At 45.0% G+C, this 13,612-nt stretch overlaps 1 protein-coding gene and 1 pseudogene across 1 annotated transcript in view; one reads left to right on the forward strand and one right to left on the reverse strand.

The window, feature by feature from the left end:
* Positions 1–219: 219 nt before the first annotated feature.
* The window catches only part of LOC122746409 (zinc finger protein 850-like), a 42,804-nt gene continuing 29,411 nt past the window's right edge, over positions 220–13,612 (reverse strand). The window contains exon 8 of the mRNA XM_043991987.1: positions 220–3,509. Coding sequence (XP_043847922.1) covers positions 350–3,509 — 3,160 coding nt within the window. The 3' untranslated portion in view covers positions 220–349. The remainder of the gene's footprint in view (positions 3,510–13,612) is intronic.
* LOC122746251 lies at positions 11,771–12,560 on the forward strand (annotated as a pseudogene).

Raw genomic sequence — 13,612 nt, forward strand, 5'->3', positions numbered from 1 at the left:
ACTTATTAGCTGTGTGACCCTGGGCAAGTCACTTAACCCTCACTGCCATGCAAAAAAAAAAAAAAAGTAAATAGTCAAGAATGAATTGGCTGGGGGCAGCTAGGTGGCCCAGTGGATAAAGCACCAGCCCTGGATTCAGGAGGACCTGAGTCCATATCCAGCCTCAGACACTTGACACTTACTAGCTGTGTGACCCTGGGCAAGTCACTTAACCCTCATTGCCCCCCCCCAAATACGAATGAATTGGCTGATGTCAAAGAGAAAGGAGCTCTGGGCTCTGAAAGACCTTCTCACATTTATACAGCATCTTTCAAGTATGAATTGTCCAATGCTGAATAAGATTTGAGGTCTAGTCAAATTCCTTTCCATGTTCTTTAGGTTTCCCTCTGGTATGAATTATCTGATGTGCAATTAGATGTGGCCTCTGGCGGAAGAACTTCCCACATTCATTACATTTATAAGGCTTTTCTCCAAGATGAATTCTCCGATGAAGAAAAAGTTGTGAGCTCATTCTGAATGCCTTTCCACATTCCTTACAGTCATAAGGCTTCTCTCCAGTATGACTCCTCTGATGGGCAGTAAGATGTGCAGTCTGGCGGAAGAATTTCCCACATTCATTACATTTATAAGGTTTTTCTCCAGTATGAATTCTTTGATGGAGAATAAGCTCTGCATTTCGGCAGAAAGTCTTCCCACATTCATGACATTCATATGCTGTCTCTCCATTGTGAATCTTCTGATGTAGAGTAAGACTTCTACTCCGGACAAAGACCTTCCCACACTCACTACATTCATAAGATTTCTCTTCTACAGTATGAATTCTCTGATGTCGATTTAGGTCTGAGCTCTGGCGGAAGACCTTTCCACATTTATTACATTTATATGGCTTCTCTCCAGTATGAATTCTATGATGTGATATAAGATGTGCATTTTGTCGGAATGACTTCCCACATTCCTTACACTTATATGGTTTTTCACCAAGATGAATTCTTTGATGGAGCATAAGTTGTGAGTTTATTCTGAATGCCTTTCCACATTCCTTACACTCATAAGGCTTCTCTCCAGTATGACTCCTCTGATGTGCAGTAAGATGTGCAGTCTGGCGGAAGAATTTCCCACATTCATTACATTTATAAGGTTTCTCTCCAGTGTGAATTCTTTGATGGAGAATAAGTTCTGTGCTTCGGCAAAAAGCCTTCCCACATTCATCACATTCATATGCTGTCTCTCCATTGTGAATCTTGTGATGAAGAGTAAGACTTCTGCTCTGGACAAAGATCTTCCCACATTCACTGCATTTGTAAGACTTCTCTCCTCTGGTATGAATTTTCTGATGTACCTGAAGGTTTTTCTTCTGACTAAATACTTTTCCACAGTCATTACATTTATAAGGCTTTTCTCCAAGATGGATTCTCTGGTGTATATTGAGTTGTGAGCTCAATTGGAATGCCTTCCCACATTCCTTACAGTCATAAGGCTTCTCTCCAGTATGACTTCTCCGATGTACTGTAAGATGTGCAGTCTGGCGGAAGAATTTCCCACATTCATTACATTTATAAGGTTTCTCTCCAGTGTGAGTTCTCTGATGGAGAATAAGTTCTGTACTTTGACAGAAAGCCTTCCCACATTCATTACATTCATATGGTGTCTCTCCAGTATGAATCTTCTGATGAAGAGTAAGACTTCTACTCCGGGCAAAGGCCTTTCCACATTCACTACATTCATAAGGTTTTTCTCCAGTATGAATTCTCTGATGTTGAGTTAGGTCTGAGCTCCGGCGGAAGGCCTTTCCACATTTATTACATTTATATGGCTTCTCTCCAGTATGAATTCTATGATGTGAAATAAGATGTGCATTTTGTCGGAATGACTTCCCACATTCCTTACACTTATATGGTTTTTCACCAAGATGAATTCTTTGATGAAGAATAAGTTGTGAACTCATTCTGAATGCCTTTCCACATTCCTTACAGTCATAAGGCTTTTCTCCAGTATGACTCCTCTGATGGGCAGTAAGATGTGCGGTCTGGCGGAAGAATTTCCCACATTCATTACATTTATAAGGTTTCTCTCCAGTGTGAATTCTTTGATGGAGAATAAGTTCTATGCTTCGGCAGAAAGCCTTCCCACATTTATCACATTCATATGATGTCTCTCCAGTGTGAATCTTGTGATGAAGATTAAGACTTCTGCTCCGGACAAAACCCTTCCCACATTCACTGCATTTGTAAGATTTCTCTCTTCCAGTATGAATTCTCTGATGTTGAGCTAGGTCTGAGCTCTGGTAGAAGGCCCTTTCACATTTGTTACACTTATATGATTTCTCTCCGGTATGAATTTTCTGATGTATCTGAAGGTTTATCTTCCGAGTAAAGACCTTCCCACAGTCGGTGCATTTATAAGTTTTTTCTCCAAGATGAATTCTCTGGTGTATATTAAGCTGATGAAGCCTCTGATGTTGAGTAAGGTCTGAACTCTGGTAGAAGGCTTTTTCACATTTATTACATTCATATGGTTTTTCTCCAGCATGAATTCTCTGGTGTATCTTAAGGATTGTTTTCTGACAAAATACCTTCTCACATTCGTTACATTTATAAGGTTTTTCTCCAAGATGAATTCTCTGATGTAGACTAAGTTGTGAGCTCAGTCGGAAAGCTTTCCCACATTCATTACATCTGTGAGGTTTATCTCCAGTATGAATTGACTGATGTTCAATAAGCTTTGCTCTCCTTTGGAAGACCTTTCCACATTGATTACACTCATATGGCTTTTCTCCACTATGAATTCTCTGATGTTGAGTAAGGTGCGAACTCTGGTGGAAGGCTTTCCCACATTTATTACATTCAAAAGGTTTCTCTCCCGTGTGAATTCTCCAGTGAAGATTAAGGTTTCTGCTCTGGCTGAAGGCCTTCCCACATTCCTTACATTCATAAGGCTTCTCTCCAGTATGACTTCTGTGGTGTACAATAAGATGTGAATTCTGGCGGAAGAACTTCCCACATCTATGACATTCATATGGTTTTTCTTCAGTATGAATTCTCTGATGGAGAGTAAGTTCAGTACTTCTGCAGAAAGCCTTTCCACATTCATTACATTCAAAAGGTCTTTCTCCAGTATGACTTCTCTGATGTACTGTAAGATGTGCACTCTGGCGGAAAAACTTTCCACATTCATTACACTTATATGGTTTCTCTCCAGTGTGAATTCTCTGATGGAGAGTAAGTTCTGTACTTCGGCAGAAAGCCTTTCCACATTCATTACATTCATAAGGTTTCTCTCCAGTGTGACTTCTCTGATGTACACTAAGGTGTGCACTTTGGCGGAAAAATTTCCCACATTCTTCACATTTATATGGTTTCTCTCCAGTGTGAATTTTCTGATGGCGAATAAGATTTCTGCTTCTGCAGAAGAATTTCCCACAATCATTACATTTATAAGGTTTTTCTCCTGTATGAATTCTCTGATGCTGAATAAGCTCTGAGCTCTGATGGAACACCTTGCCACATTCACTATATTCATGAGGCTTCCCTCTAGAATGCATTCTATCGTTTTCAATAAGATCTGAATTGTAACTTAAGAAATAACTAAGTTCATTATGCTTGAAAATAATCTTATTCTTGGAAGAAGTCCTATCATCATATTCTTTTAGGTCTGAACATGGGCTTAAGCTGCCTCTAGAAATATCACATTCATATAGACTTTTTCCAATGCTTACACTCTGTGGTAGAAAAAGTACTGGTCGTGGTATTAAGTGTCTGTCATTTTTATCATATTCATTGCCTCTCACTTCATCTGGAGGTTTGTTTTGGATCATTTTTACTTGCTGGAAAAGTTTTTCCTTACTGCTCTGCTGTCTTTCTGACCTGGCATCAAATTCACAGGCTTCTTTCAACTTGAAGACGCAGGAATTATCCCTTATAAATCTTTCCTGGAATGAGTCTTCCAAAGAGAAGCCCAGCTTTAGAGATGACCTCTTGGTTTCAGTCCTAGTCATCCAATCTGAAAGAAATCAAACACATAAATCTCCTCTCATCTGTGTCCTCCATCAAGACTGCTACATTTGATTTGAATGAAAGAAACAAACCACCAGTAACATAAGCTTCTGTTAGGGAAAGAGTTGTGAAGGAAACTCTATCAGAAAGCTTCAGAAGCTCTTTATATGTGAATGTATTCGTACAAGTCAATATAAATTATTATTAACATTATTTAGAGGGAGCATCTAGGTGGCCCAGTGGATAAAGCACTGTCCCTAGATTCAAGAGGACCTAAGTTTAAATCCGGCCTCAGACACTTGACACTTACTAGCTATGTGGCCCTGGGCAAGTCACTTAACCCTCATTGCCCCACCAAAAAAAAAAAATACTAAAATAAAAATAATAAATTTCTAAATGGCAGAATATGGACAGTTAGAAGCTAGATGGAGAACACTCTGAGCTCAATGTAAATAACAAATCTGTTAATATTTACAACTTTCTGGGGCAGCTAGGTGGCACAGTGGATAGAGCACTGGCCCTGGATTCAAGAGGACCTGAGTTCAAATCTGGCCTCAGACACTTAACACATACTAGCTGTGTGACCCTGGGCAAGTCATTTAACCCCGATTGCCTCACCAAAAAAAAAATGTTTACAACTGTCAAACATCAGATGAAATGATCACTGAATGTCCAACTCCCTCATTTTAAAGAAGAAACAACTGAGACCAAAATGTTAACTAATTTGCTCAAGATCATAGCACTAATTAGCAGCAGTTCTCATCCTTGATCTCCTAAAACCTCCCTGTGTTCTTTTCACCACAATAGGCATACAGTAATTTATCAGATCCTGAGTTTTGACACAAAGACAAAAACTGAGGTCCAAACAGTTTAAGGTCCCCAGCACTCCAAGGCAGCAGACAGGTGGCACAGTGGATTGAAGGTTGGGCCTGGAGTCAGGAAAATCTTAATTCTAATCTGGTTTAAGACATTTAGTCGCTGTGTGACCATAGGCAAGTCCCTTAATCTCTCTTTACCTCAATTTCCCCAACTGTAAAACAGGGATAATAATAGCTCCTAACTCACAAAACTATTGTGACAAACAAATGAGTTATTTGCAAAGTGCTTTGCACAGTTCCTGGCATCCAGCCACACAGTAAGACATGCTTTTCCTTAACCCTTCTCTTATACTGCTGTGCCAATTTTGTAACCAATTTCCCGACTTCATGGCCTACTCCCCTCCTCTGTCCAAGGGGTCTGCAGCATACTCCTATAGCCATAGTCATAGTGAAATTTTCTCATCTCTCTCCATTCTTAAGGTTTCTCACAAGAAGATGTGTTCTCAAAATATGCTATTCTCCCATCCTTTCTTTTAACTCTATTTCCCTCCCATTAAGGAAGAGACATCTGTATGGACCTCAATTCTAGTCAAGAGTAGTCTCATGGACTGAATTTCATTGAGTCGTATTTACATATACTAGTTTAAGTTATTATGCTTTGCAAACAGAAAGTGGTCCTTCTAGGGGAGGGGGAGTGGTATATAAAGGATTTACATGATTATGGGATACATGGAAAATATAACAATCACTTTCATTACTTCCAATAACAGTAAACTTACATAAAAAAAATCTAAATAGAAACCTCATTTACAGAAACCAAAAAACAGGGCAGCTGGGTGGCACAGTGGATAAAGCACCGGCCCTCAATTCAGGAGGACCTGAGTTCAAATTTGGCCTCAGACACTTGACACTTACTAGCTGTGTGACCCTAGGCAAGTAACTTAACACTCATTGCCCCACCAAAAAAAAATAAAATAAAATAAATTGAGGAATTGAGCTAAACAGAGACTGAAAGTGGCTATCTTCCTCAGAGGAGAAACAGGTCCTCTTATTTAAAGTTAACATACAGGAAAATCACAAATACTGCAGAGATTGTAAGAAGAGTCAAAGTCACACAAGCCCATTGTGATAGAGGTGAGAATAAGAAGCTGCTGGAAAACAATTCAGAACTATACCCAAAATGTGACTAAACCGTGCACACCCTTTGAACCAGTACTAAGCCTATGCACGTGCAAAGAGCAAAGAGAGACCAAAAGGGCCCAATTTGTATGGAAATATTTACAGCAGTGAGGGCGTGTGCACACTAGCATGCTCACTCTCTCTCTCTCTCATCTCTCACTCTCTCCCTCTCATCTCTCTCTCTCTCTCTCTCTCTCTCTCTCTCTCTCTCTCTCTCTCTCTCTCTCTCTCTCTCTCTCTCCCTCTCTGTAGCAAAGAATTGGAAACTGTGCTTAGCCACCAACTGGGAAATGACTGAAAAAATAATGGAATACGAACATAAAAAAATACCACTGTTATATAAAAATGAAGCCAGAGACAGTTTCGAAGAAACCTAGGAAGACTCATATGAGCTAATGCAGTTAGAAGTGAGCAGAACTAGGGCATCAGTTTATACTGGAATAGCAACACTGTAAAATACTAAGACTTAAGAATTCTGATCAACCATAATTCCAAAGTCTCATGGTGAAACATGAGATCCACCTAGAGGTGATGGACTACTGCTCAGAATGAGGCATGCCCTTTCAGACAGAGCTAATGTGTTTTGCTTGAGTAGGCATATTTGTAACAAGTCTTGTTTTCTTAATAACTGAGAAAAAAATTAAAAATAAAAAAACCCTTAATAACTCAGAAAAAAATTTAAAATAAAGTTAACATCCACATTAAGGAAAGAGACTAAATGAATAATAAACTGTCCATGGGGGTCAAGACAAGAGCTATGTGGAGAATATGGAAACCCAAACGAAGGGAGGCAAAAGGATCAATGCCCTCTAAGGGCCTCTCTCTCCCTGAGCCCAGCAGGACACATGAGATCACATTTCTCAGAATCAACTGCGACTCTATGAAGAAGCTCATCCCATGTAGCCTTCATCAGTCCCTATGCTCCTGGGGGTCTGGCACAGGGACCCCCCTCCCATATTTAAAATGTTTCCCCATGGGAAGCAGCAGGACATGATGGAGAGGTTACAGGACAGTCAAGAGGTCTGGGATCCAAAGCCCGCCACACATACTTTCTAGCTGTCAACCCAGCAATGTCCCTGTACCCCAGCCAGCCTCAGTTTCCTCATCTGTAAAATGGAGATAAGGACCACAGTAGCACTGATCTCACAGGGTGGATGGGAGCCCAATGAGGTCAGCCGTTAGGACAAAGAGCAGGCTGCCCAGCAGCTGCCTGGGGTCACTCACTCACTCACCTGGACCACAGCTCCTTGGGACAACTGCCCGTGGCATCCAAGGCGCTTCCCCTCGCTCCAACTGCTCAATCACATGTGGTTTGGAAACTGCCAGTCCTGCTCAGGGGAAATGGGAGAGGGCTGGGGCCAGAGAAGAGCTCAGCGTCCCATCCCTAGGGCCCCTCCAGGACAGGTGGGCAGAGCTGGTCTGTGCCAGGCCCTGGTAGGGGGGCAGGCCCCGCACGTGGGGGGACTGACCCTGGGCTCAGAGAGAGATCTCATTCTCTGGGCCTGGGCCCCACTCAAAGCCTAAGACTCCCTCAGGGCTGCAGGTGCTGAACTGCCCAGGCCCTGGAGGAAGAATCTTGGGTCTGTAGGGACCAGTAGGGGAGAGAGGCCTGAGCCCAGGGTGCCCAGCTGTCTGAGGTCCTGAGGTCACCCAAGGATGAAGGACCTCTGGGCTCCTCTGCCCACTCCTCCGGCCCCCCAGGGCATGGACTCAGGGCGGGGAGCAGAGACCAAGTCCCAGGGGAGCCTCCTTACCCAGGCACACCAGGTTCCCATAGTTCTCCAGCATCACCTCTCGGTACAGCTCCTTCTGGGCAGGGTCCAGGTGACTCCACTCATCCTGGGAGAAGTCCACAGCCACGTCCCCGAATGTCACAGAGCCCTACAAGATGCAGGACACGTGGCTTCTCAGGAAGGAAGCTGGACAGCAGGCGACCCTTCCCACTGATGCCCACTCGGCTGTGGGGGATGGCAGAGGGGTCTGATTCTTGGTCCTGCATTCCAGGCCTGCCTCTGACCCACAGGACCCTCTGCTCTCATAGGCCCAGCAGGGAGGCGCCCCGGGCAGCTGCTCTGGCCTGTGTCCAGCGGGCTCTGCCCTCCCCAGGCAGACCCTCGGGGACTCCCCCCCCACCCTTTTGCAGATCGCTTGGCAGTCACTGTCCGGGGATGACAACAGCCTTGACCACCGAGGACACCCCCGGGAAGCCTGACAGGGCCCCTCTCTGGTATCCCCGGGAGTCTCTGCAGGAAGACCCTTCCCCAAAGCGAATGTCAGTGGGTCTTGGAGGCAGCCCCCTAAGGACGAGCCTCCCCCGTGGGCTCATGCCCAGTCCTGAGCCCCAGAGGGCCCCTCACCTGGGGGGACACAGGCGCCATCTCCTCCTCCCTCTGGGCCGCGTGTGCTCGAGGATGTCCAGCTGGGGAGGAAATGGCGAGAGGAGGGGTCAGGCTGGGCTGGGCAGCGTCTGGCGGGGCCGCGGGGCCGGCCCTTGGCCGCAGGGACAGGGGCATGGGCGCAGGAGGAAGCCCAGAGGCCCGAGGCTGGACGGGGGTGCCAGGGAGAGGGGGAGGCAGAGGAGCCTCGGGCCTCCTACCGGGGAGCGTCACTGCCCCCCGGTTTACAGGCGGGGAAACTGAGGCCGGTCTGGACTCTGGGCTTCCGGAGGGAGCTCTGGGCTGGGTAGCAATGTGCCCTCGGTCCCGGAACAGGTCAGAGCGCAGGCGCCCCTCAGCAGCCCAGGGCGCATGCGTGGAGGGGCTCAGGCTCGCACTGCGCACGCTCAGTTTAGCCTAACGGGAAAGAAGCCTCCCTTCAGCACCTGGAGCACCAGACTGGCCCCCCAGGCTCAGGGCTTGTGGCCCCAGCAGTGGCCTCAGCAGGGACTCAGGGAGCTGACGGAAATGACTCTAGCCCCTGAAGCTCGCGGGCCGCATGGCCTTCTGGGGAATGTAGTTCCATGTGCCTGGTCTTGCTGGCCCCTCCTACTCTCTGCCTTAGTCCCGGCAACTGGAGCCGGGCCCGCACGTGGAGGGAGCTGGGCCAGAGGCAGTGCCGCCTTCCAGCCGGGCAGGAGTTTCCTCCTCCTCCACCTCCTCCTGGTCCCGCCCCCCCACCCCAGGAAAGCCTCCCCTGAGGTCTTCTTTCCCCTCGGCCCCCTACTCACCTGGTCTAGGGAGCCCACTAGAGGAGCGGTGTGGAAGGGGAAACCAGCCCAAGTAGGACGGGGAAGTCTTGGTGTAGGCCGGAAGTGACGCTTCTTCCATCGCCCCGCCCCTGCCCCGCCCCGCCCCTCCCTGGTGTAGCTACCAACTTGCCTTAAGGAGAGGGGCATAGCTGGCGTTTGCCTGAGGCCAGGCTGGGTGTCCTTGGGCCTCAGTTACCCCATCTATGAAATGGGGGTTGAAATGCTCCTGCTGGGCCTCTGGCAGCCCTGTTTTTATTTATACATTAGAGAGATGTAAATATAAATATAGATATAGGGTATATTATATATAATATGTAATATAGAGAGATGGCTATAAATATAGATATATAGTATATCATATGTAATATAGAGATGGATATAGATATATAGTATATAATATATACAACAGATAAATATATAGTGTATTATATATAATATAGAGAGATAGAGAAATATTTATCTCTATCTGTGTATGTGTATGTGTATATGTATGTGTATATGTATATGTATATGTATGTGTATGTGTATGTGTATATGTATATGTATATGTATATGTTATAGGGCCTAGCATCCCAGAAGTTCTCTGGGGTACATCAAAGAACCTTCTCCTTGAGAAACTAAACCAAAGGACAGACACACCTAAAGAGATAAGTGGAACCTGATCAGGACTGAGCTAGCTCTGGGACCATCACCCTTCATTCCAGTCTCCCCCACCCCTGGGAAGATAAGATTAGGTGTGGCTGCTGCCTTTGTGGTGTGAAGAGGAGAGAGATGGCTTGAGAGATCCCAGTCACCCCCTCACCCAATTCCCTCAGCCACCATCAGTGGGGGATGGTCCTCCCTCAATAGGGGAACTTTCCACAGTCAGCCCATCACCTCATCAGACGCCATCAGACCTCTATAAAAGTATCTGCCTGTCTCCTGCTCCAGGAGATTGGTATCTCAGAGCCACGCTCTGTGCCATGCCTTCTCCCCATGAGAAGTCCAAGGATTTCTCTCTTGGTTTCCCTTCCCCAGCCCCTAAATAAACTATTATCTTATTCTATTGGATTTGTGTGCAGGAGGGTGTAATTCTTTAAAGAGGAATTCCTAAGGACCCCAAACCCCTACCCCTATCCCAAACTCCCTCCTCTATTTTCCCCACAACATATATATGTGTGTGTGTGTGTGTATGTGTATATATTATATATGTATGTATATATGTATATATATATTTAGAATTTTATTTTACCAAATGACATGTAAAAGACAAATTTTGATATCAATTTTTTTAAAACTTTGTGTCCCAAATTCTCTTCCTCCCTCTCTCCCTACCCCAAGCAATTCAATATAAGCTATATATGAGCAGTCATGCAAAACATTTCCACATTAGCCAGGTTGTAAAGGAAAACAGACAAAAACAAAACTTCAGATAAAGGAACCAACAAAAAATTATGCTTCCATCTGTATTCAGACACCATCAGTTCTTTCTCTGTAGATGAATGGAATTTTTCATAAGTCCTTCAGAATTGTCTTGGATCATTGTATTGCTGAAAATAACCAAGTCATTCACAGCAGAAAATCTCACAATATTGTTGTTATTTTGTATAAAATACATTTCACTTTGCATCAGCTCATGTGGGTCCTTACAGGTCTTTCTGATAGCATCCTACTCATCTTTTTTTTTTAAATAGTAAACTACATTTATATAGTACTTTAAAGAGAAATAAACCCATTGATTGTTGCAAGAACAGTAATAGATAACATTTATATAGTACCTTATACTTGACTAAGAATTTTCTTCACAATAGCCCAGCAAAGTATCATACATTCTGTCATAATCATCAATCAATCATCATCCATCAATCCTCATTAATCAATCCTCCTCTTCCTCCAACCATCAGCAATCCATCCACCAATCAATTATCATCATCAACATCATCACCTGAGATTACTCTTGCCTCTGCTTCAAAATTTTGTTCAGTTACTATTGTTAACTGTCTCCCTCCACCCTATTCCCTCCCTGTGATATTTACTCTATTTTCTATCTTCTTTCACCCCTCCCTCCTTAAAAGTGTTTTGCTTCTGACTGCCCCCTCCCCCACTCTGCCCTCCCTTCTTTCACCCCTCACTCCTTTTCCCCTTCCCCTCCTACTTTCCTGCAGGGTTAGATAGATTATGCCATCCAATTGAGTGTGTATGTTATACCCTCCTTGAGCTAACTGTCATAAGAGTAAGGTCTTTGAGCCAATTATGATGAGTGTAAGGCTCATTCACTACCCCACTCCTCCCCCATCTCAGTCCTGTTTATCTTAAGCAAGCCCTCCCATCCTCCCTTGGGCAAAGCTGAAGTCATTTTGTTATCCTCATCTTCACCATCTCCTGATGTCCACTCCCCTCAATCCTGACACCCCAAAGTCCCAACCCAGTGTCATTCACCACCTGACATGTGCCCTCTGGAATGTCTGTTCCATAGGCAGCAAATTTTCTTTCGTCTTAACTCATTTCCTCTCTCATTGGTTCCATCTTCTAGCAATCACTGGGACCCAGCTTCCCCTCATTCCCCTCATTCCCCTCATTCACTTTGGCTCATTGGTCAAGGTGGAGAAGTTGCAATGTGTGAGCCTAGTTCATGGATGACAGCAGCAAAAGTGCTCCCAGGTCTGCATTTATGTATTTATAGCAAATCTCATCTTCGAAGTAAGCTACAGGATCGTATCCATTTTTTTTCAACTTCCAATCTCTAATTCATTGCATTGGGAAGTTACAGTGATATAACAAAAGCATCAAAAGTATTTTAGGGACCGGCTCGCTGGGGGCTGTGGAGGCAGAGGACAAGGCTGGCTTTGCTCCCTCTGCCCTGGGCACTCAAGAGCAGCGAGTGCAATGCCCCTGGAGCCTCTGCTGCATATGAAAGAGAATTGTAGGCCTTTCAAGAATGTGGAGATTCAGGAGGAATGTGGTTTGGAGAAGAAAGTATGAACCAATTAATCAGGTGGATGGAAAAATGCAAGATTCCATTGGATGCATTTGTGCTTGACATTGGAACTGGACACAGGATCTTTCTGGCAAAATCGGGATACTCTGATATTACTGGAATTGATTATTCCCACTTGGCAATACAGCTTTCTGGAAGAATAATAGAAAAGGAAGGTTCATCTACCATCAAGTTACAGATGGGAAGACTTTGGGAAGCCTTCCACCAAACTAACTAGATTTCATATTTGCATTGACAAAGGAACCTTTGACGCCACCGGCCTGAATCTGGACCATGCACTTGAGAAGAGGAAGCAGTGTGTGAAGTCACTCTCCAGGGCATTGTGAGGTAACGGCTTCTTTCTCATAACTTCTTGTAACTGGACCAAGGATGAACTGCTAAATGAGTTCAGTGAAGTGCTGATATAACTGTACTCAAAACCAAGATTTATCTGTGGGTCGGCTTTGTGCTGATGAGTCTCCAAGCTTGAGCTGCTTGTGTTGTCTGTCCTTGGACCTGGACTTGAAGCTTCTCCACCTTGGAAAAAGCAGTGCTGTGGATAGAGTGACAGCCCAGGAGTCAGGAAGACCTGCATTCAAATCCAGCCTCACTCACTTACTAGCTGTGTGCCCCTGGGCAAGTCACTTCAGTCTGTTTGCCTCAGTTTCCTCATTTGTAAAATGATCTAGAGAAGGAAATTGATAGCAACCACTCCCAAGAAAACCCCAAAGGATCGCAGAGAGTCAGACATGACTAAACAACAACATGGGCCTATCAGAGCTTGTGTTCTATTGGCATAACCTCCTGGGACCCAGGGTTACCAACAACCCATGCGGAGGCACTGGACCTGGGTTTCAGACAAGGAAGCATTTGAAATAACAGGAATTCTTATAGGAGTGGCCGCCTTCTAGAAACAGAGAATTAACCTGGGTTCAACTCTCACCTCTGCCACTCACTGTTTGGGTGACCCTGTGCAAGCCACATAAATAAACCCTCAGTGTCCCAGGCAGACCCTGAAAACCCACTTGTAGAAGAGGTTCCCTGGTACACACGAGGCCTCCAGAAGTTCCTCACTGGCGATCTCTGATGCAGATGAAACCACAGGGTGTTCAAAAGCTCCAAACCGAACCAGGCTCCCTGTGGTTTTTAAATGAAGGCACATGTTCATGAAAAGGCTGCAGAAGTAAAGGGTGTCTGGTGGGGGGCAGACCGGCCGGACGACAACGTGGGTGATTCTTGTGGCCTTTCACTCATAGCCCCCAGTTCATCTGATTGGTGAGAAGTGGACACTTGGAAAGGAAGCATTGGGAAGAGTTTGGAGTCCAAGAAGCTGGAATCAAATTGTGCTCGGTAACAACCTTTATGACCTTGGGCAAGATACTCCTTTTTGGGTCGAATATGACCCATGGTCTCTAAGATCTTTTTCTGTTTGCAGTCCTGCAATCTTAGCTCATATCCTATTTCCTCTTCAACATACTTT

Source organism: Dromiciops gliroides, chromosome 3, assembly GCF_019393635.1.
Source record: "Dromiciops gliroides isolate mDroGli1 chromosome 3, mDroGli1.pri, whole genome shotgun sequence".
NCBI classification, from domain to species: Eukaryota; Metazoa; Chordata; class Mammalia; order Microbiotheria; family Microbiotheriidae; genus Dromiciops; species Dromiciops gliroides.